Genomic DNA, 22139 nt, shown 5'->3' on the forward strand with positions numbered 1-22139 from the left:
TCATTATCAGCATTAATGTTTTTCATGTATATTTTATTTCTTAGATAAAATATACAGCTGCAGGAAAAGAGAATTTCCAGAACTTCAGTGTGGTTACTGACACACCTGGCTATGTGACTGCAGTGCAGAGTGCTCTAAATGCCAGTGATGTGAGTCTCCTCCACTTTTATCCTCAGGCTTTTTCTGCTGCTCCTGAGGTTTGAAAGCAGTTGATTTATCTGTCTGCCATCTTACAGGTGAAATACAAGGAAGATTACAACAAAACAAAGGACAAGTATACAACTGTGACTGAAACAGTGGAGTCAGAAAGAGTTCAAAACTTGAAACATCTCTTTAGCCATGCAAGTATTTCTATGCAATTTTTTTCTCTTAAAGTGCTACTGTATGGGAGGATTGGTTTATTTTGTTCATTCACTCTGTTGGAAGGTGCCATATTTCAGACAGAGGGCATATTTTCTAACTGTAGTTCCAGTCTTATCAAAACATATGCACCAATAAATGTATTTCCTGAAGAAAATTGTACCTGAAAAAAAAACCAGGACCTTGTATGAGAATGGCCAGGAATAATTAGAAAGCATTTTTGTCAGGCATTGTGTTTGATATGCCTTGATATTAAGTAATAATTATCACATAAATAAAAACAGATTTTGATTTCTATTGGTCATTGGTTATTACCCAGGAGAAGAATTTTTCCATTCTCAGAAAGCTTTTTTCCCCACAGAATCTCTACAAAGAGGCCTGGGAAAAAGTGAAAGCTACAGGCTATATACTGCCCTCTGATGCTGTACCCCTGGCACGTGCCAAGGAACTGAAGCACAATGCCAGCACTGTAAGTGTATAAAATACTTTCTTTTTCAATCAAAACATCAATTCTAGCAAAGAAATCCTTCATGCCTTGCACATAACTTGGTAATAAAAAAGGGGGTTTAAATTATCTTCTACTTTAATGTAGATAAAAGATGTATCTTTAGAGAACCAGCTTTTTGTGATAATAATTTGGATGACAGAGAGTCCTTTGTTGCTTCTTTTAATGGGAAAAAAGTGCCACAATTTATAGTAATAGAAACTGTTTCTTGAAAATGTCTGGTTAGGTGTTTGTTTTAGTCAAAATTGCATAAGCACCCAGGTCAGAAAAGCATAAAATATCTTTAAATTATGCTTTACTGAGTACAGAAGAACACAATCTAATGCTTTACTGAGCTGAGGCTTGTGAGAGATCACTCTCTTCATGGATATCTTTAAATGAAAGAACTGGAACAATAAACAAACAGATTAATCTACATCTATTTATCTCTAGTCTTCTAGTCAGCTGTTGTTATTTTTACAACGTGACAGTTATGATGTTTTCTTTGCCATTTAAAATAAAAGAGAGAAACAAGATTGTGCTTCAAAGGCTTTGTCTGCTTCTTGAATCCGAACAAATACTTTATTTAGTGAATTGTGTCCCAAAAAATGCAGTTGTCTCTCTGGAGTCACTTACTTGTTGCTTTTCTTTGCCTCTGCTTAGGTAAAATACCGAGAAGAATATGACAAGTTTAAAGCACTCTACACACTACCCAAGAGTGTTGAGGATGATCCCAACACAGCCAGGTGCCTTAGAGTTGGGAAGCTCAATATTGATGTAAGTGTTTCATCACATTGTTTTCTGATGTTTTTTCCTGATCAAACCACACCTCAGGAGAGGCTGCTCAAAGAACACAAATGCCTTCACTCAGCTATCACATTTCCACAAGTCTTTGGCAGTGCTGCCTCTCTGCTGAATTCCCCAAGACACCTACAAATCTCTTTTAAAAATTTTTGCTTCATATTTATCGGCAGTTAATGCTTCAGAGTATTTGTCTGCAAAATACTGCAATTTTTCTTCATGCACTGCTTTGCCCCTGCAGCGCCTGTACAAGGAAGCCTATGAAAAGACCAAAGCCAAAGTCCACACCACTCCAGACATGGTAGACATTGTCTCTGCTAAGGATGCACAGAAGAAAATCAGTGAAGTTGATTACCGGACACGGCTCCACGAGTGGGTCTGTCTGCCTGACCTGCAAATCAATGCCCACGTCAGGAAAGTAACTGATCAGCTCAGTGATGTAAGTTCACAAACCACATGCCCTTGGCTCACTTGTTTTTTTAACAAAAGATTCTTGCATTTATGCTCTGTTAGAGGAAATGATTTAGCAAGAACTTAGAGCACCCCGAAGTTGCCCCTTGAATCTGTTGTCTTCTGTGCTGCTAAACATCACCTGTGCTGTGGTTTTGTCACTCTGGGCAACAATCAGCACTTGGCAGTTGTGTTCCTGACTGATTTAGCAATAGGGGATTAGATCCTAGTGGAAGTCTTACAGGTTGCTTCTTTGCTCTGGTACCTTAGGTGGTGTACAAGGATGATCTGAACTGGCTGAAGGGCATTGGCTGCTTTGTCTGGGACACTCCTGAAATCCTCCGTGCCAAACATGCCTATGATCTTCGCAGTGATGTGAGTGGATCCTCCTTAGTTTTGCTCCTCAGTTTGGTTTTTTTTGTCCCACTCCATTTCAAACCCATGTTGGGTTTGAAAACGTGAGGAAAGTGAATCAAGTCATTAATGAGGTACAGTAAATACAATCCTCCATTGTATTAAAAGGATTGAGCAGCTTTGTTCTCCTCCAGGTATAATTGGGGAAATTTTATAATATCCTTTACTAATCATTCATTCAATAACCATGTATGGTTGTTGAAACTTTGCTGCTCTAGAAATAGCTGTCATCAGGTTAAAGCATTTTGTAATATTCCTTGTTAAAGCTTATCAGCTGCACTTACCTAATAAGATACCACATTCATTTATTCAGCCATTATCTTAATATGCTTCCTGTTTAAATGCCAATTATCCAATAGAATAGTCCATTAATAAAACAAATAGTGAATAGAATTCTTTTATAAATTCACTTGACAGTGTCTAACCTTACTGAGCTCTTGAATGTCACTCTGCAGATCAAGTACAAATCCAAGGCAGAAAAAATGAAGGAAAAATTCAGTGTGGTCGTGGATACTCCTGTCTATGTCCAGAATGTCCTCAGTGGCTTGAATTCCAGTGAAGTAAGTGTTTGTATCACCTTTCATCCACAAAATTGCATATACCTTTACCTCACAAGTTCCAGAAATAACTTTTAAGGTTTTTTTTAATAGTGTCTTTTTACTAATTTAATTATTGCTGGTTATCTACAACTTATTGCCTATGTCTTTATTAGGATATGACATGTCTTAATATAAGACTTAATAACACTATTACACTGTAACATCTATTTTTATAACACTATTACTAAAATCATTGGCCTGAATCAAAAAAAATTTTTCATCCAGGTTTTTAGGAGAAATCCCTGTGTGCAAACAATCCATACTGTGAGAGAACATCACAATTATGACTCTGCTTACTTTTTCTTTTTTTTTTATTTTATTTTCCAGGTTGTCTATCGTGGTGAATACATGCAGAATATCAAAGGCAAAACAATTCCTACTGATAAAACAGTAGACCTGGAGCGTGCATACAATGCAAACAAAATACAGAGTGAAGTAAGTATAAAATCTGGGGTCCACAGAGTTTCTGATGCTCAAAAAGCAGATTCTGTCAAAATGAGTGGCCGTCTTCAGCTTTTCAGGTAATGCTAGATTTCAGTGCTTTAAAATGAAAGAGGGAAACTGCCCTCATTTAAGCTACAAGTGTGTGTTATAAAGCAGATATTGTGGTGAAGAGATTTCCAGTGCAGCTAAAGAATATTGCCCCAAATCACAGACAGTTGTCACAAACTCTCTCTTCTCTTGCAGAATTTGTATCGCTGGGCTGGTCTGAATGCTCTGCCTACTGGATACAGCCTTCCCACAGATACCCCTGGCTTTCAGCATGCTAAACAAGCCCAGTACATTGGCAGTGATGTAAGTGAGGTTTTAAGTCCTGCTCCAACATGATTTGCAAGGGAATATCTGGCATGCATCCTGTATGAACACACAACTGCTTGAGACAAGTGTTTCTCACAGACGAGGCTGCTTGTCAGAGAGCAACAAGAGTGAGGTAGATCCATGTCTATGTCTGAGCCAGGAAGACCCTCTAATTTTCAGAAGCAAATCTGATAAAATATCTTAAAAAAAATATCTAAATATAAATTTCTTCAGGCAGATGAGAATACCTTATTAGATGCAAGAGAAATAGAATCTTAGGCCACATGATAAATGTAAAAATAATGTTGCTGTGTAGCATATGTAGCAATGTGTAGTAGCTATGTACATAGCTCTGATGTAGCTATGTCTCATTTCTTCATCTCTAAAGATCTGTCTCTATAATTGCATGTATTACTCTCAGAATTGCAGTGTAAGGAGAACCACAATAAAAATTAGCTTCTGAAATTGTTTTTCCACTTTATAGCTGAAATATAAAGAAGCCTATGAACACATGAAAGCTAAAGGCTACACTCTGGGACCTAAAGATGTTGGGTTTGAAAACGTGAGGAAAGTGAATCAAGTCATTAATGAGGTACAGTAAATACATGGATTTGTTTTCAGTTGTATTTGTAGTGCCCAGAATATGAATCATGAGATTACATTGGCTGGAAAGGTGGTAGGATCCCTGCTCTTTGAGATTTTTAAGAGCAGTTTAAACAAATACCCATCAAGAGTGACAGGGGATCTTTGAATCCAGGCTTGGGGTTGAGCTGTATGGCTTTTTAAGGTTCTTGATATCTCTAACTTTCTGTAACCCTGTAAAGCTTTTACTATAATATAAAATCAGCCTAATTCTGTTAAGGGATCTGCTGCTACTTGATTAAAGTTAAATAGAAATTATTGTATCTCTATGACATCAGGCCTTCATAGTTTTAAGTTTTATATGTGTGTATTCACTCCTTTGATCACTGGCTTTAAACAGGACAAAAATTAAATATATATTTGCATGTTTGTAGAATTAGAGTCTCAGATTCTTCATATAACAGAGGTGCTGCTGTCAGAAACAACTGTGAAACATTTTTGTCTGGTCACAAGTTTTTGGTGTTTGCTCCCTTTTCTCTGCTGGTTATGCAATAAATAGCAAAACCCCTGCCCTTAAAAGAGAAGCACTTACACTCTGCCAAACTTCTTGCCATTTGAAGATTTTAACATGTAGAATTCTTCCTCCTTTGATGCAGAGATTGTACCGGGCAACATACCACAAGTACAAGGACAAGATTCACACCACTCCAGACACACCAGAAATCCGTCAGGTCCGAGCAAATCAGGAAGCTGTCAGTGATGTAGGTGTCCTTTTAAGATAAAAACAAAACAGAAGAGATTGAGAATATTCAGCATGACCAGGCGTGTGAAATGTTATTTTTTTTTTTTTTTTTCTTTGTCTTTCAGCTGATCTACAAGTCAGATTTCTTTAAGATGCAGGGACACTTGATTTCCTTGCCCTTCACTCCCGAGGTGCTGCACTGCCGCTACGTTGGGGACATCACAAGTGATGTAAGGAACTCCTGGTGACACCCCTGGTGTCTGGAAACAGAGTGATCCTGGAAGTGCAGTTGGGCTTCTCTTGTCTGCATCCTGTTCTGTAGCAGACAAATGCATTGTCACTGTGGTTAGGGACTCATTAATGGAATGATCTCCAAAGTTAACTTTTTATATTTTTTGTTTCTCCTTATTTCCTCATAGAATAAATACAAAGAGGACCTGAGCTGGCTGAGGGGCTTGGGTTGCTTCCTCTATGATACTCCTGACATGGTCCGTGCCCGACAGCTGCGTAAGCTTTGGGTAAGGTTTTCCTTCTGAGAACCCTCTGTAACAACAACTGCTTTATTTACACCCAAACCCTGTACTTCTGCTGGTGCATGAAAATGAATAAAGACTTCAGACTTCAGGCTTTCTTGCCACACAGCTAGTTAGTTGTTTCAAAGGTTAGGTTACACTGTAAAATTTTCTTTACTATTGAGAATGATAAAAGTTTCCTAAGCAAAAGTGCTTTTCTTTTTCCAGTCTAATTATATATACACTGGCACTGCAAAGAAGATGTGGCCTAAATACACTGTGGTATTGGATACTCCTGGATACAGAGCTGTTCAGGAACTAAAAACCCACTTGAGTGAAGTAAGTTTTGTGTTATTTTTGCATGTCTTTGTTAGCTATAATTAAGTTCAGAGCATATCACAGGTTTTTTCCTGAAATCAGTGAAATGTTATCATTGCAAAGCTGTGATTGTTCAGCTGTCATGGACATAGGTAACAGAAGAAATAATTCATGGACCTATCTTTTTCCAGCTTGTTTACAGAGCTACAGGCAATGAGCTGAAGACAAAGTACACTTCCATCCTCGATACACCTGATTTCTTAAGAGCCAAGGAAGGACAGAAAATCCAGAGCCAGGTGAAAAATTTATACCAATTAAAAAAGCATCAAGGCATCCTTCTTAATATACTCCTAAAGTTCATCAAAAGCTTTCCTAGCCATTTCAAAGCAATGTAGAATTCCTAGAGGGGATGTTTTAAATGACTGTTCCTTATAAAAAAATCCTGTGGATGATTTAATCTAAAGCAAGGTCTGACTGTAGGGCAGAGAGATCATTAATGTCACAATGATTTGATTTCCTGCTTTCTGAGCACTGTGAGCATTTGTGACACTTGAATATCAAGAGCACTGATAAAGAAAGATAGTATGGAAGGCAAAAGGGTACATAACTTTCCCTGGGATAAATTGTGTGGTTATGTGTACATTGTGAAGTTACAGACATTTTTTGGAGAGATTAAATAAAACCTACTTAAAATGGTGGTGGGTTTTTGCTTGTTTTTGTTTTATTTCTTTATTTGTTTGTTGTTGTGTTTTGGGTTTTTTTTAATTCTTCTCTTCTTGCTGCAGTATTTGTATGTGGAACTTGCCACAAAGGAGAGACCCCATCATCATGCTGATCATCACACTCAAGCCTTTACACATGCTAGGACTGTAAAGGACCTGGTCAGTGAGGTGAGATTTTGGGTTTTTTTTGTTTGGTACCACTATACTGAACTGTTTAGAAACTTTATTTCTCATTTTAGTGATAGTTCCATGGCTCAGATCTGTTCACCCTCCATATAGTTTTCTGTCTCTTATGCCTGACTTCACTCTTCCCTTACAAATTATGATAAAAACATACACTTTAAAAATACATTTTAGTATTTTACAAAGTACCTGTCTCTAGGTGCTTGCAGAATCTGAGATACACTGGCTGCAAGGCCAGAAAGACCTAGGAAGGACTGAAGAGCTGAGTTTGTTTCCCAAATTCTGATAGAAATGCTTTGCTAGAATATCTTGGTGCACTCAGTGCAGCATCCCTGGGCATTAACATCATACCAGATTAGCAAATGCTTCCAAGATTAATGATATAACTTTTCCCTTTTTTTTCTCTCTCTCTTAGAAAAAGTATAAAACCCAGTATGAGAAGATGAAGCACAAATACACATCAGTCCCTGACACTCCAGTCTTGATCAGAGCCAAGAGAGCCTACCTGAATGCCAGTGATGTATGTAGTCCATGACTGCTGCTTTTTTTTTTCTTTTTTTGGGTTGCTTTATGAAAAGAACAGAAAAAGGATCAAAGGGGATCAAGTGTGCAAAGCACAGAATATCTCAGAGTGGGTAATAAACTGGGTCACCCCATTTACATTTGATATTGTGGAGATCATTAAGCTTTTACTTGATGCCACTGTAATTCTTTTTTCATCTGAGATAATTGGGGTTTTATTTCCCATTGCACTGAAGTGTGGCCTCATAACAAAGGAAAAACAGATTTAAGGTAATTTGCTTACACACAAAATCTTCAAAGAGCACAGAATAGGGGTGAAATGATTGATGTCAGACTCAGATCAGAATGCCTTTTATCAAACATTTTCATCTCAGTTTTGTGTTAGAATTCCACCTGCATGTCACTGCAATTGTGCTCATTTTCAAATTTACAAGTACATGAGTGAGAAAAATTACCTGAGCTGCTGCATGTAAGGTTAATAGGCTGGAATGGAGTTTTTTCTCCAAGTGTGGGATAGTGATTTGTGATTTGAGGGAATGGCCAGGTGTACTCTGTTCACTCATGAGATCCTTGCTAGAAATTTCAGGTTGCACATTATATCCTGAAAGGGTCTGTGCTGGGCTGGTGTTTTGTTCTGGTGATTAATCTTACTGTTCCCCTAAGAATGATATTTGAAAGGCTGCAAAGTAGCATCCCAGTTCTTTTGCACAGCTGAATTTCTCCCCTCAGAAGGTCTGTCTCCAAAAACTGCAGTGATCTTTCTGCTTTCTTCTAGACCAGGACATGGAAAAAGGGATAAGGAGGGGGTTTTATGCCAAAAGTGGCACTTAACTGTTCTAGAGAGCAGTCCTGTGATACCACAGGTGTATCACAGAGTGTTCAGAGTCTTCTATGTCATTCCTAAGAGGCAGGAAATTTAACTGAAGTACTCCTGACAGATAATTACCATCTTTAAAATGTTACTTTTCTTACCAGTTGCGCTACAAAGAAACCTTTGAGAACACCAAGGGCAAATACCACACAGTGAAAGATGCTTTGGACATTGTCTACCATCGGAAGGTCACTGATGACATTAGCAGTGTATGTATCCAGCATTTTCATTCCTACTTGGTGCTTGTCTTTTAATAACCTAGAATATGCCATTTATGTTTTTATTCCACTTAAGTGTGACAAATCATTAGAAAAATGTGATCAGCACTATTAATTTTAATTTCTCCCCTTCTCAGGAACATTACACACTGAATTGCCTCCGATGTTATTTATCTGCAAGTTAATCTCAATTCCACTCATTTAGTTTGGATGTTTCAGGAAAAGGAATGAAGCTGCCTGGTCTAGAGCATTCTTTTCTCAATGTGCTTTACTTCTTCAATTTCCTTTGTAGGTGAAATATAAGGAAAATTATAAGAGCCAGTTGGGAATCTGGAGTTCCATCCCAGACCGTCCGGAGCATTTCCATCACCGCTTGGTCACAGATGCCATTAGTGATGTGAGTTCAAATGGATGTGAGAGGCTGAGAGTTATAAGAAGGTTTTTAAAAGGAAAAACAAGCCTTACTTTCTGAGAAAGCTCATTTTTAAAGTGCTTTATTTACACTTTTGCCTGGCAGATGTGTAAAATGAAACAGCAAATCAGGCTAAAGTTGCAGAAATTAACAGAATGGTCTTTAATTTTAGTTTCATTTGCTTAGCTTTGTTTGTTAATCCTGTAATAAACTTTAATTGTAACCCTTAATTGGACAAGAATAAATCTTTTTCATTGACACAGAACTCCAGCAGGCAATGAGAGATTGGGTATGTCAGTAATCTGAGTCCATCAGAAGACTATGAGTAACTGTAACTTATTTTTTAATGGGATGATAGTGGATGTACCTGGTGTTGGGGTGCCATTTCAACATTGATCAGCTTTCTGCCACTTAAAACTGAATCCTTTTACTTCTTTCCCATAGATTAAATACAAGGAGGATTTATCATGGCTAAAAGGCATTGGCTGTTATGCCTGGGATACCCCAACTTTTGTTCTGGCAGAACAGAATAAAGTGCTTTACAGTGGGGTAAGTGAAACAGTCTGAATCCTTGCTAAGTATTTTTTGTTTGTTTGTTTTCTTATATTGTTGCTGGGTATTTGTTTGTTTCCTTATATTGTACATGATTTTTTTTTTCCTCAGAAGAATCCAATTATGACCTAGGCATTGGTATGAATAACTCGTGGTAGAAATTAATATATTAGCATTTAAAATTTCAGTTCTTAATTATAGTAGAAAACAGAGGCAAATTGATCTTTTTACTTGTCCCCTCTGCTCCTTACAGAGCTATCAGCTCCATAGTAATTTTCTAGTGATTCTACATCTGAATTTAAAACTGTGAAAATCTGAAATTTCTATTGTTTTTCTGATGTGATAATTCCATCCCTCAAACCACTACACTCACAACAATTTTTTATTTTTATTGAACAAATGCAATAAAGCTACCACGCTTTTGCTGCAGATTGTTTCTAAAGTGCTGTTTCCATTTCCTTACCCTTTTTTGAATTAATATTGGAATTTTTTATGCATTTTTTTGTTGTCTTTTTCTTCTGTGTTTTCTCCAGTCTAAGTACAAGGAACAATTTGAGAAGACCAAGCACCAGTTTAAGTACATAGCTGACTCTCTAAGTAATGTGCACTTCAAATATGCTACCCAGCTGGTGGATGGGGTAAGTGTCACAGGCTGCTATAGGGTCTCCCACTGCAGTAGAAGTTCATATATGTTAATACTAAGCTGAAGGTTGACATTATGAAATTGCAAATAAATCCAAATACATTCAGGCATAAAGGTGCTTTTATGAGTAACTTAAATGAATGAAACTTTAGCATCACGGGGTTCTATACATTAAAATAACTTGCCTATATGCCTTCTGTTATCTAAGTGATTTTTTTTTTTTTTTTTTTGTGATGAAGGATTATAGATTTTGTTTACAAAATGTCTGATGACAATATAGCATTATATTTTTTCCCTTTAATCTCCTTGTGTTCTCTTTCTGCTCAAATCAAGGATCTAGTTCCATACAGAGTTGTTTCTGCAGCTGTTTTTCATGGAGTGACAGTGATAGGATATAGGCAGCCTTAATTGTAGATTAGGCCTCCCAGTGAAAATTTAGAAATGCAAATACTCCTTGGAAATATTCTATGTGTTTTGTGTATTTTTAAATCTCTTTTTTGGATATGAAGTTCAATCCCAGCTTTGAAATGGTCCACGTGAAGGGGTTTCAGTGGGTAGAACAATGATGTCTTTGTGTCCTCACTCTCTTCTGTCTGTTACACTGCCATTCTGAGCAGAAATTATATAAAGCTGCCTATGAGAAGCTGAAAGATAGGTACAGCGTTATTGTGGATGATCCTAGGAACCTCCTGGCCAAGTGGGGAACTACACTGAGCAGCCAGGTACTGCAGGAGCTGCTACAAAGTGCCTGGGTCACTCACAGATACTCTTTCTCTGTGTGTATGTATATATATAAACATATATATATACATACTGCCTGTAGCTAGCAGTATCACAGGTTTCACCTACGTTGCTGTGATGTTTTAGTTCAGGTGATCAGTGATTTTGCCACCCAAAAAGAATTATTCCTTTTTGAGTGAGCCAATCTCTACTGTATGTACGTTCATATCTTGTGCATCACTTGGCATCTGGTGCCTCTTGAAGTCATTGGTGAGGTTCTAAAAAAATGCATGTTGGTTTTTTTGCATCATGCATTTGGTTTTTTTATTACCTCTTCTCATGACCTTCACAAACATTATATTTTTACTCATTACTCAAGCAACAGGGACACATTTGGCTTTTGAGTGCCCTCATCTTATTCTAGAATTCACTCTTCTCTCCCAGTAAATATTTTCCCAGTTCCCTTAAGGGGAATTAAGTATGCAAATCTTTTAATTCTTAATTCTGTAGATGTGAAGGTGTATGCACATTTGAATGATACATAGAGTACCTTGCCTAAATCTCTCCACTCTCCAAGTGTCTGGGATCTAGAGCTGTGGTGTTGTTTCTGGTGTTCATGAGTCTCTTTTGTGCTTCGTTGCCATTTGCATGGACAGAAAACATACACATCCCTGGCCAAGATGCTCCAGCAACAAGGATGTAATGAAATTCTGAGGCCAGATATGCTGACAGCACTCTACAACACACACTTGAGGAGCCAGGTAATATGAAGAACTGCTGCTGTAGGAGACACTGAGTGTACAATTAGCTGCTTGGGCTTCTATAGTTAATGCCTGGGAGGTCTCTGAATTTCTGCAGATATCAGACTCCAGTTTGGACAACGTGCTTGATGCTGGCTATGGTAAAATATATTTGAAAAAAAAACTTGAAATAGTATTGACTGTAACTTGGAATTCACTCAGCTCAGGCTGATCATGCCATCATTTTCTCCTTTCATTATAAATAATCGTTATATACAGTTACATATGATATTTCACATACTTAGATAAAGCACAATTTTCCATACATTTAAAATATTAAATTAGCTGATATTTTCCAAACCAAATTCTCCTTCTGCCACCATTTCTTGGACTGACTTCTCATAACACAAGTCCCCTAATTCAGCATAAATCTGATGAAGCAACTTGACAACTAGATTGGAACATTTTGCCTGAGAATGGAGTCAGTTTGTGCCTGGACACAGAGCAGTCCATGCTGACTTCTAAGTGCTCTTTCAGGTGCAGGAAATGGTGTTTTCATTAATTTCTTTCTCTACCTACTGCCTTTCAGCAAGGCTAGCAAAGTAGTCCTCATGAAGTCACATAATACAGTTTATTAAAAAAAAACCAAAACAACACCTCTCTCCTTTTGCCAGTTTGAATCAGAATCAAAAGGTAGAATGTGGGTATGAATCATCTGTTCCTGCAGAAGGAGCCTAAGAAACTTACATTTCTGATTATTTAATTTCTCATATTCTACCTTTGTTTAAATCTGGATTCCAGCACTTGTGCTTTGGTCATAACCTGCTGGATGAAAGTGTGGCTTATTAAATAATTGATAAGTATTTATTTCTGCATTGCTATCAGCAACCTTCCTCTTTTCAATGGTAAAAATTATTCCTGACTGGGCCAGGTGAAACCAGCACATAACATTTAAATTTAAATTCTAATTTAAATTTAAAATCTATTTAAGTTCTAAATAGAAATGGACCAGTAAAAACCAATTACATGAGAGGGAGAAACATGATTTTCTTTGTAGCTATCAGCACAGTTAATAAAATTCCTCAGTAGTTAGTAAGTTACTGAAGGTCTTCACTAGACATTCTTGTTCAATTTATCCATGGATTTCTATTATCTCATAAAAAACTCCTCATAGGTAAGTTTGACTATGTTTGAATTAAAAAAATAGTATTCTATCTGGCCTGCATGTTCCCCTGAGTTGACTTCACGTTGCTATTTGTTGTTTGTATTTAATATTTAGTTTTTTACATTTTATTTGTTGTAGTCCTGTTTCAAAAGCATGGTTTTCTTTTCTGATGCAAGATTAGAGCATGGAAGTTTTTTTTTTCAGAATGTGTTCCTACCTCTTTCACCTGCCCTCAGGCTGTCCCCAGTGAACTCCCATTCTGCATCTGCAGTCTGTTCTCACTGAAATCTGTGGGAACAGGTTCAGAGTCCTGAGTAGGACAAGATCATCTTTAAGAAACAAATTATTGATACAAGTTGTGCCATGGAAGCCCTTGGAATGGACTGGCATCCTGGTATACACAGTGGATGGTTTTGTCTTCTGCTGTGTAGGATGTTTAACATTTCTCTTTATTTGATGATATTTAAAAATGAAATATTGTCCAGTTATGAGTTTAAAGTCCCTGATCTCTCAGGATTGCAGCTGTAGCTCAATCTTGGAGATTTAGGATAGAAATGAAGCTTTTACACTCAGTGAAATAAACACAAAATTAATCAGACAAATAGGTGGGCAGCCTCTAGGCAAAGAAGGAGGCTGCAAAGTTGAGCTCACTGTGCATGTTCAGCTTTCATTGCCTTGGGGGAAAGGATTTTGCAATTTGATGTGTGAATGTGACTATAAACACATCTCCTGAAGATGTTTTCTCTTGGTTGGTGTCATTAACATGCACTCTTTTCCTCTCACCAGATTGAATATAAAAAGGACTATGAGAAGAAGAAAGGGAAGTATACAACAGTTGTGGATACTCCAGAATACTTAAGGACTACAAAAGTCAACAAACAGATCAGTGATGTAAGTGTGCTCAGCCCCCCAAACAAACCTCTGAATTCTGACTTTTGCACCAAGATAATTAGGAATATGCCATTTCCAGTAGGCCATTCCCAATGTGTCTCATCTTGAATTTTTTTTTTTTCAATTAACACCACTAATGTCAAGAATGAATATGATTTTTCTATGATTTTTCTCTTCAGATTATCTACAAGTTGGAATACAACAAAGCAAAGCCCAGGGGCTACACCACCATCCATGACACCCCCATGTTGCTGCATGTCCGCAAGGTCAAGGACAGAATCAGTGATGTAAGTAAATCCTCCTTCTCTGGGGATCAGAAAGGTGTTGTCAATTTTTAAGGTAAATATCCTCATCTAAAATAATAAAAGAGAGATAATAATAAAAAAATAATAAGAGAAAAAAAATAAATAAAATAAGATATAATAATAATAAAATAAGATAAAATAAAAGATAAAATAATAAGAGAAATAATAATAAAATAATAAAAGAGAGAAAAAATGATGAAGTGGAGAGAATGAAATCAAATTTGGGAGTCCTGGTCATAATTTTTCCTCCTATATTTGGCTTGCTTTCTGACCTTTGTGTTCTGGTGTGTGTGTGTATGTATATATGTATATACACACTCAATGTATACTCTCTACATATAAATATACACACACTATATACATATACATATACACTCCCTAAAATGTATATACTATACTCACTATAGCACTGTGAAAATGAGTAGTGTGAAGGTCATTCAGATGCTACATGGATTATCTATAGAATGAGTAAATCTAGGAGGAAAAATAACCATATCATCCACCTACTAACATGGATCATTAAGGGACAAGGATGTACAAAAATGATCTATGAATTGAAAAATTTTTTTTTGTTTCCAAACCGAGTGCCTAAGTTGAGATTCTAGGAAAAAATTTTCAGAAAGCATTGAATGTGCCTACCAGAAGACACATTTCTTTAAAGGCACTTCTATTAGGTTCAGACAACTAGAAACAGCAGAATTACTGTTTGGGTGTAGATTTTAAAAAATCCTTGTCTGTGCTTCATGGTAAATTACACCTGTTACATTTTTTTTCTTCAAAAGAACTGCTGCAGAAGAGGAGCCTTCTTTCTGACAGATGGCTGACACCAATTTCTTCCTTAAAGCCTTCACCTTGACAGGACCAATTTTAATACGTTTTTCATCTTGTGATGCCTCTCTTGCTGATGATATTATTCTTGTAACATTTTTGATGTTTGTCTTTCTTTAGCTGAAATACAAAGAAATGTACGAGAGGAATAAATCTCACTGCAACGTCGTAGCAGATTCAGTTCACATTAAGACCCCAAGACATGCTTACAAGTTAAACAGCAATGTGAGTCCAATTTTCTTAAGTGTTTAATTTTATTATAGGTATTGCTTGGGACTGACAATGAAGACCATGAGAATTCATTTTCAGTTCCATTGAATTTTGTTGGGCTTGGATATTTCTTCTTATGCTGCTTGAATATATGTATAAATTACATTTTAATTTATGTATAAAATACCTTTTAATTTATTTCAACTAAAGTGCCCTTGCAAGTAGCACCTGAGGTCCTCGTGTGTCACAAATTTACTGCTCTTCTATTCCCCCCTGTTTTCCTAACAAAGTCTCTGTGATGTTCTTGTAGACAAAGTGCTTCATGGGAAGCTCTGCTCTGTTTTCTGTTGTTGGTGCCTCAAAAGTCACTTCAATAGGCAAGGAAATAAAATCACTCACCTTCTTCATAGTCATGACATTTTTTCAGTCATTCATATTCCCTTCTCCAGCTACCAGTAGGAAAACTGGAGTCCTAAATAGACTGTAGGTGATCCCCAGGAAAGCCCTGGACTGATGTAGTGATTTTCTTTCCTCTCCTCTCTTTAATTGATACAGACCCAAGGAGAATTTGTATCTGTGTGAATGTCATGGGGAAAGTACACAACTGACAATTAAATTCTTTTTGTTCTTGGTGTTTTCCCCTCACCAGTTGGACTACAAGAAGAAATATGAAGCAGCCAAGGCTCACTGGCACTGGATTGCTGACAGGCCTGACTTTGTTCAAGCAGCCAAGTCCTCTCTGCAACAGAGTGATGTAAGAAAATCAGAACAAACTGAATATTCCCTCTCCCCACATCTCTCAGATTCAGAATTTAAAAAAAAATAAAAATAGATGGAGAAGGTTTGAGACTCTTATCTTTTTTTTTTTTTTTTTGTCTTCCCACAGTATGAGTACAAGCTGGACCGAGAATTCCTAAAGGGATGCAAACTCTCTGTCACAGATGATAAAAACACAGTTTTGGCCTTAAATAATGCTATCTTGGCAAGTGATGTAAGTACCTGAAAGCTCACTTTTTGTTCTACTGGAACTTAAAAAACCTGCTTTATTGGAAATATGATTGGATTAAGAATGAAGCTGTGTAAAAGTTGTTTTTTATTTCACTTCATTAGTTGGTTTGACTTGTTTATTTCAGTAATAAATTGGCAAAATCTGAATAATTTTGCTCTTGTAAATATCATTGGCTTAGTTAATGGATTAATTAAATATTCCAAGTTAGCATTACCTGGACACCTTAGACCTTTGCTATATCTCTGCATTCCTGGTATGGTAATTAAATTATCTGGATTAAAAACAAAACAAAACAAGGTGCAGATATAACCTGTGCATAATAAAAATTATCTGTAATAATTACTAACAGTATATTAATATTTAATAAAATTCCAAGTGCGAGCTATAGGAATTTATAGACTGGAATTAATTTCTCCTGGAAAACATAAAGATATGGGATTTTCTACAAACTTCTGCACTGACCAGCAGGCACAGCTGTGTTCCTTAAAATGATGTTTTCTTCCTGCTAGATAAAATACAAAGAGAAGCACAACAAAGCTCGTGGAACATGCCTTGCTGTTCCAGACACACCTCAGATCCTCCTGGCTAAGACTGTCAGCTCCCTGGTGTCTGAGGTAAATCACTGGGGAGATATTTGTTCATTTTAAGTAAATCCTTTTCATGCAGGGTGCATGCAGGGGGACACACACACACCCACTTGCATTGCTGTTTTTTCACCTATTTTTTTTCTGTGCTTTCAGAACAAATACAAAGAGCACAGCAAGAAGCAGCTCCCATATGGGTCATACACAACCCTGCCAGAGACACGAGACACTGCTCATGTGAAAGAGGTGACCAAGAATGTCAGTGAGGTAAGGAACCAGGGGGAGAACAATTTATGGTTAATTTTCTTACTGCTACAACTGATCAGACTGCTGCATGTAACATGTAACATATAACACATTTAGGGTCTCATTTTAAAATGCCCAAGGAGTCAGGGAAGATTAATTCCTACCACAACGAGACTTTAACTAAGAACTAAGCACATTTTATTGGGAATCTGTTGAAATACTCCAGAGAAAAGTGACAGGCTGGAGTGCTAATGGGTGCCCTTAATTCAGATTTTGGGTTTGGTTTTTTTTCTTTCCTTTTTTTCTTTTTCATAGGACACAGCTTAAACACAAATCACTACCTGCAGATAAAAAGCTTTTGTAATCTAAAGTGCAATTTTTGGCAAACAACATTTTGAGACTGAGACAACAGCATTTTACCTCTCCTAATAGTCAGAGAAAACTTATTTCCAACTTTCAGTACCATTTACCTCCATGTGAAATTAAAAAAATTACACATGGCCCTTTTTTCTCTTAACAGACAAACTATAAAAAGAAGTTTGTGAAGGAGAAAGGCAAGTCTAATTACTCTATCATGCTGGAGCCTCCTGATGTGAAACATGCCATGGAAGTTGCTAAAAACCAGAGTTCAGTAAGTTTGTCTTGTCTTTTCATTAATTAAATAGCTTGTGTAAATTAACTCAGTCAAAGTCAGCTGGCAAAAACTTCATACACTTCTGGATTTCTTCCCAGCCTCCATGTTCAGGTATAATTCTGAAAGTTAAAGGTGAAAATGTTTACTAATGTAATATTGCTGTAAAGTAAAGAATTTCTTTGGAAATTGTATTCCTACTTAACCACATGGCAGGATTTGAAGTAATCTACTGCAAATCACATTTAATATTTTTCATCCCTTCAAATACAGACTTGCACATGCTTATTTCTTCATTTCTAGACAGCTTGCAGAAAGAGATTGCCAAACCCATTCACTATAAAATTATTTTTAAAAATCCAAACCATGCCCTTTCCCAGTAAAATTGCTGTGTCCTTATATTTTCATGAACAAAGCTGAGTAATTTTCTTTCCTCTGTCTATTATCATGGATTAGATTGAATACAAGAAAGATGCCAAGTCAAAGCTCCACTACACACCCATAGCAGATCGACCAGATATTAAGAAAGCAACTCAGGCTGCCAAGTTAATTAGCAATGTAAGTGGCTTTTAAGTCCTCTGTATAATTCTTTAGCATTAATTTTACTATTAAGAACATTGTCAGTAAATAATTAGAAGGCAATGACATCACTACTAACCTGTACAATCTCTACATGTTTTTATTTTGTTAGATTGAATATAAAAAGCGTGGAGAAGCTGGTGTTGGGGTGTCCATGCTGGGACGTCCAGATATTGAACTGGCAAAGGAGGTGTCCAAGCTAACCAGCCAGGTAATGATCAACAGTTCTGAAGCACTGACAGAAATGAAACATGATTTAACTCCTAGAGTAATACCAACATTAGAACTGAAATTGTTTGTAGATTTGGGGAAAAGGAGTATTTTAAAGGGAATGTGTTAAAGTTAAAATGAAATCCCAGTGCACGAGGTATTTCTTTCTTAAATGAATTTTACTACTGACTTACTGAACAACAGCAACGGTGGTATGAAACCTCCTTAAAATGATGCCCTGACAAATTCTTTTGAAATCTAAGGCTGAAATATTAGCCATGTGCTCTTTCTTTAGTTTTTCCAGGTATTTGCTTTAGGAGAAGCAACACTGCAATATTCCCTGATGATTTTTTTTTCCACCGGGACCTCAGTTCAACTTGGTTCTTTCTCACCACTTCATGTTCTGATCCTGTAGCTGTTTGCACTTCTGACCTTGCTCTCTTGCTGTGCATTATAGGCAGAATACCTGAAACGTCGTATGAGAGGCCATGGAGCTGCATCTTATGATACCCCCTGGATGAGAACCTTTAAGAAAGCTAATATGCTAAGTAGTCATGTAAGAGAATTTTAAGTGCCACATCTGAGAATGCCATTTTCATCAACCTGTCTCTTGCTTGTGTATCATCTCACAATTCCAAGCTGTTGAAGGGTTCACAGCTGCTTTGGATCTTTTTTGTGTCAAAAGTGTTGAATGTGGCAAGATTTGTGAGACCGCTCAGTTAGGCAAGAACTTCTTTTTTTTTTACTCTGGAAAGACAATGGATGGGAAAGCTGTGGTTGGGGAATTTGTCCATTCCAGAAATACCACACGAAGCTTGAAATGTTATGAAGTCCTTCATAATGGTTTTGGAACTTCCAGTGATTTAATGGAAGTTTCTGATGCACTCCTGCATTGTGAAACCACACCTTTTTCACCCAAAAAGCCTCTAAAACCAGACATAACTTGAGCTGGTTTTCCTTTCTGCCCAAAATGGCAATATGTGTGTATAAACTTGAGCACTGCTGCTGGTAATTTTCAGTGAACAGCCACACCATATGCATAGCATTCATGGTGGGACTTCATTTCTACTATTCAAGCTTCAAACTTCTAATTAATCTTAAAATTAAACTTCAGTTCAACTATCTTGTTTACATTGTTTCTGGACTGGCATAACAGAAGCATCATGTTGGACTGAACCAGCCCCAGAGCATCTGAGAGCTTTACCCTGGAAGCATTTGAGGGTCTTGTACTCCTTGCCAGCTCAAGCTCCTTGGAAAACAGGAAAACAGAGCAATTTTTGAGATGGCAGCAGGCAGACCTGAGCCATTTCAGTTTTACACATGTATTTCCAAATGGAAAAAAGGAGAATTCTGGTTTTTCCATCTCTAGCTGTGTCTGCTGCATGTAACTGTTGCATGTTTGAATGTCAGTCACTGTGTTTGTCAGGAAAACCAAGAATCTTCAGTAGCACCAAGGATTCTTAAACTGAACAACTGAAGAAAAAGAAGAAAATCCATTTATTCTTGTAAATTGATAAGGAGGTCCTTTTTCTCTTTTTCTCTTGCTCCAGTGCAAGCCAATTCTCCTTTTAGTCTTTTAAACATGCTTTAATTAGATTGTTGTAGCTCTGAGACAAAATCAACTATTGTAGAGGTAGTAATGGAGCAAAAAATAATTGGCTTAAGGTTTAATTTCTTTTCTCTTAGGCCTTTCTTCTTGTAAACTTTTCCTTTAAAAAGAATTTTATCCAGTTTGTTTGTCCACTTGTCTTTCTCCAGTTTAATTTCATCTGCCTGTCTGGCTTGTTTGTTTTAATGTTGTTGTTACATCTTCCAGTAACATTTCTTCTGAGCTTCAAAAAGTGAACTCTTTGGCATGGTGGTCTGTCTGGTCTTGATCCTATGTTGTATAGCTACATGCAAAGGTCTTTTAAATACTCTTCATACTTGTGTCAAATTTTGTCTCTTTGTGAAAGAGGGTGTCTTTTATCTATCCCAGCATGTGAAAATTTCTTCATTTCCAAGGTTAAGAATTTAGCTGTATTTTGTCAATATTCTTCTCTTTACTGTGCCTGTTGTTCTTACAATGAGGAGATGGAACCTGTGCACTGAATGAGAAATTGCAAGTGGTATTCTATAAATACAGATGTAGATTTTCATGCCAGGTTATCTTTAAAATAGTCTTTATTTCAATGGATGCCTTCCTACATCTTGGTGGTTCTGCTTCCCATCAGCGTTGAAGTAGGGACTCTCTGCCTCCTGCAGCCAAACAAGTGAGGACTCAAACAACAGCTCTAACACCTTGTTGTTTTTTAATTTAGGTGAAATACAAGGAGAATTTCTCCAAGGAGTTGGGTAAAAAGCCAAAGTATGATTTGAAGGAAGCTAAAATCTACAAGACCATGAAAGATGCTCACAACATGGCCAGTGAGGTGCGTTTGCTTATGCTTTTAATTGCAAAGTTCCAGATTTCCCTAACAAAGACCTCCTTTGTGTTATTAATCCCCCCCAGCCATCACTGCTCCTATTACCTGTCTCCTGATGGTGTTTGTCCTTTTTTTACTTGCAGGTGAAATACAAGGCAGACTTAAAGAAGCTGCACAAGCCTGTGACAGACATGTCTGAGTCCCTGATCATGAACCACGTCCTGAGCACCAGCCAGCTCGCCAGTGCTGTAAGCTCCTTAACTAATCCCAGATCCATTTGATTCTTCCATTCCTCTTGATCCCTTCCAAATGGATCTGTTCCTGTAACAATGACCTCTGCCTCTGGTCACGGGACATCACCTGGTAGTGATCTCTTCCTCTACTTTCTAATGGTTATTCCCCAGTTAACAAGCGACTTCACCACATTTTGAGAAGTGAAATCTTTATTAGCTGTAGAACTGCTAATACTTTAAATCTTCTAATAATTTTTTGTGGATTGAGTCTTGATTACATTTTAACTGATTGCATTACACTAACGAATGCCCTTTTCTTCTTTCTTTTTTACTTTTTTTCTTTATTATTGTTATTCTTTATTTACTTTAAATGGTGCAGCCTTTTCATGTGTCCACCGTGTTTTCTTTTTTCTTTTTTCTTTTTTTAATCCTGGTTTTGAAATTATCTTTGTTGCAATCACAATGGTCAAAAGATAACTGTTCACCCACGTCTTTAGAAGTGATATCTGATACTGAAACTTCTTGATTTTATTTTGCTTTTTCTATTTCTAATTTCTCTTTGATGTTCCATTGAAGTGTTGCTTTGATTGGACCTAAGAAGTAAATTTGCTGAGGGATTTTTTTTTTTATTGAGATGATTTTTGACACCTTCCCTTCAGTACCAGTACAAGAAGCAATATGAGAAGAGTAAGGGTCACTACCATGTGGTGCCAGATAATCTTGAGCAGGTTCATCTAAGGGAGGCATCAGAACTACAGAGCCACGTAAGTTGGTTGTGTGTTTCCCATTAACCCCACTCACTGAGTACCATCCCATCACTGCACCATCTGAGCAAACCCTCCAGCACATAACAACCTCTGTGTCTTCCTGCTTCACAACCACTGCACACCTGAGGAAGGGAGTCAGTGAGAAATTTCTAAGTTTAGAACACATATAAAATATCTCTGTGATTTCTTTCTTCCAGAGTAGATCTTAAAGTTGCATGGAGCTCTTCACATAGGATAACACATTGCTCAGTGGGATTTCATCTAGAGAAAAAAGGACCTGATACTCAGAGAAATTGGAAGCTGAAAGCAGTAGGGTTGTTGCTGGTAGTGTATTGTAAATTGCTTTCTCCATTCTAGCATCAAATGATGCAAAGGAGAGCTCTGCCATTAGTCTGTGGCATCCCAAATTGCTTTTTAACCAAAACAATACCTA

General features: G+C 37.1%; 1 protein-coding gene across 1 annotated transcript in view; it reads left to right on the top strand.

The window, feature by feature from the left end:
- NEB (nebulin) overlaps positions 1-22139 on the top strand; it is a 109713-nt gene that overhangs the window by 65204 nt on the left and 22370 nt on the right. Inside the window, exons 85-119 of the mRNA XM_071746364.1 lie at positions 45-149; positions 237-341; positions 722-829; positions 1508-1621; positions 1887-2084; positions 2366-2470; positions 2965-3069; positions 3436-3543; positions 3796-3903; positions 4391-4498; positions 5145-5249; positions 5356-5460; positions 5650-5748; positions 5971-6081; positions 6252-6356; positions 6846-6950; positions 7381-7485; positions 8463-8567; positions 8869-8973; positions 9433-9537; positions 10074-10178; positions 10801-10905; positions 13595-13699; positions 13879-13986; positions 14953-15057; positions 15692-15796; positions 15929-16033; positions 16561-16665; positions 16792-16902; positions 17402-17512; positions 17969-18070; positions 18204-18302; positions 20602-20712; positions 20850-20954; positions 21599-21703. Of these exons, the coding sequence (XP_071602465.1) occupies positions 45-149; positions 237-341; positions 722-829; positions 1508-1621; positions 1887-2084; positions 2366-2470; positions 2965-3069; positions 3436-3543; positions 3796-3903; positions 4391-4498; positions 5145-5249; positions 5356-5460; positions 5650-5748; positions 5971-6081; positions 6252-6356; positions 6846-6950; positions 7381-7485; positions 8463-8567; positions 8869-8973; positions 9433-9537; positions 10074-10178; positions 10801-10905; positions 13595-13699; positions 13879-13986; positions 14953-15057; positions 15692-15796; positions 15929-16033; positions 16561-16665; positions 16792-16902; positions 17402-17512; positions 17969-18070; positions 18204-18302; positions 20602-20712; positions 20850-20954; positions 21599-21703 (3801 nt within the window). The remainder of the gene's footprint in view (positions 1-44; positions 150-236; positions 342-721; positions 830-1507; positions 1622-1886; positions 2085-2365; positions 2471-2964; positions 3070-3435; positions 3544-3795; positions 3904-4390; positions 4499-5144; positions 5250-5355; positions 5461-5649; positions 5749-5970; positions 6082-6251; positions 6357-6845; positions 6951-7380; positions 7486-8462; positions 8568-8868; positions 8974-9432; positions 9538-10073; positions 10179-10800; positions 10906-13594; positions 13700-13878; positions 13987-14952; positions 15058-15691; positions 15797-15928; positions 16034-16560; positions 16666-16791; positions 16903-17401; positions 17513-17968; positions 18071-18203; positions 18303-20601; positions 20713-20849; positions 20955-21598; positions 21704-22139) is intronic.

The sequence above is a fragment of the Heliangelus exortis genome, chromosome 6 (assembly GCF_036169615.1).
Source record: "Heliangelus exortis chromosome 6, bHelExo1.hap1, whole genome shotgun sequence".
In the NCBI taxonomy this organism is placed as follows: domain Eukaryota; kingdom Metazoa; phylum Chordata; class Aves; order Apodiformes; family Trochilidae; genus Heliangelus; species Heliangelus exortis.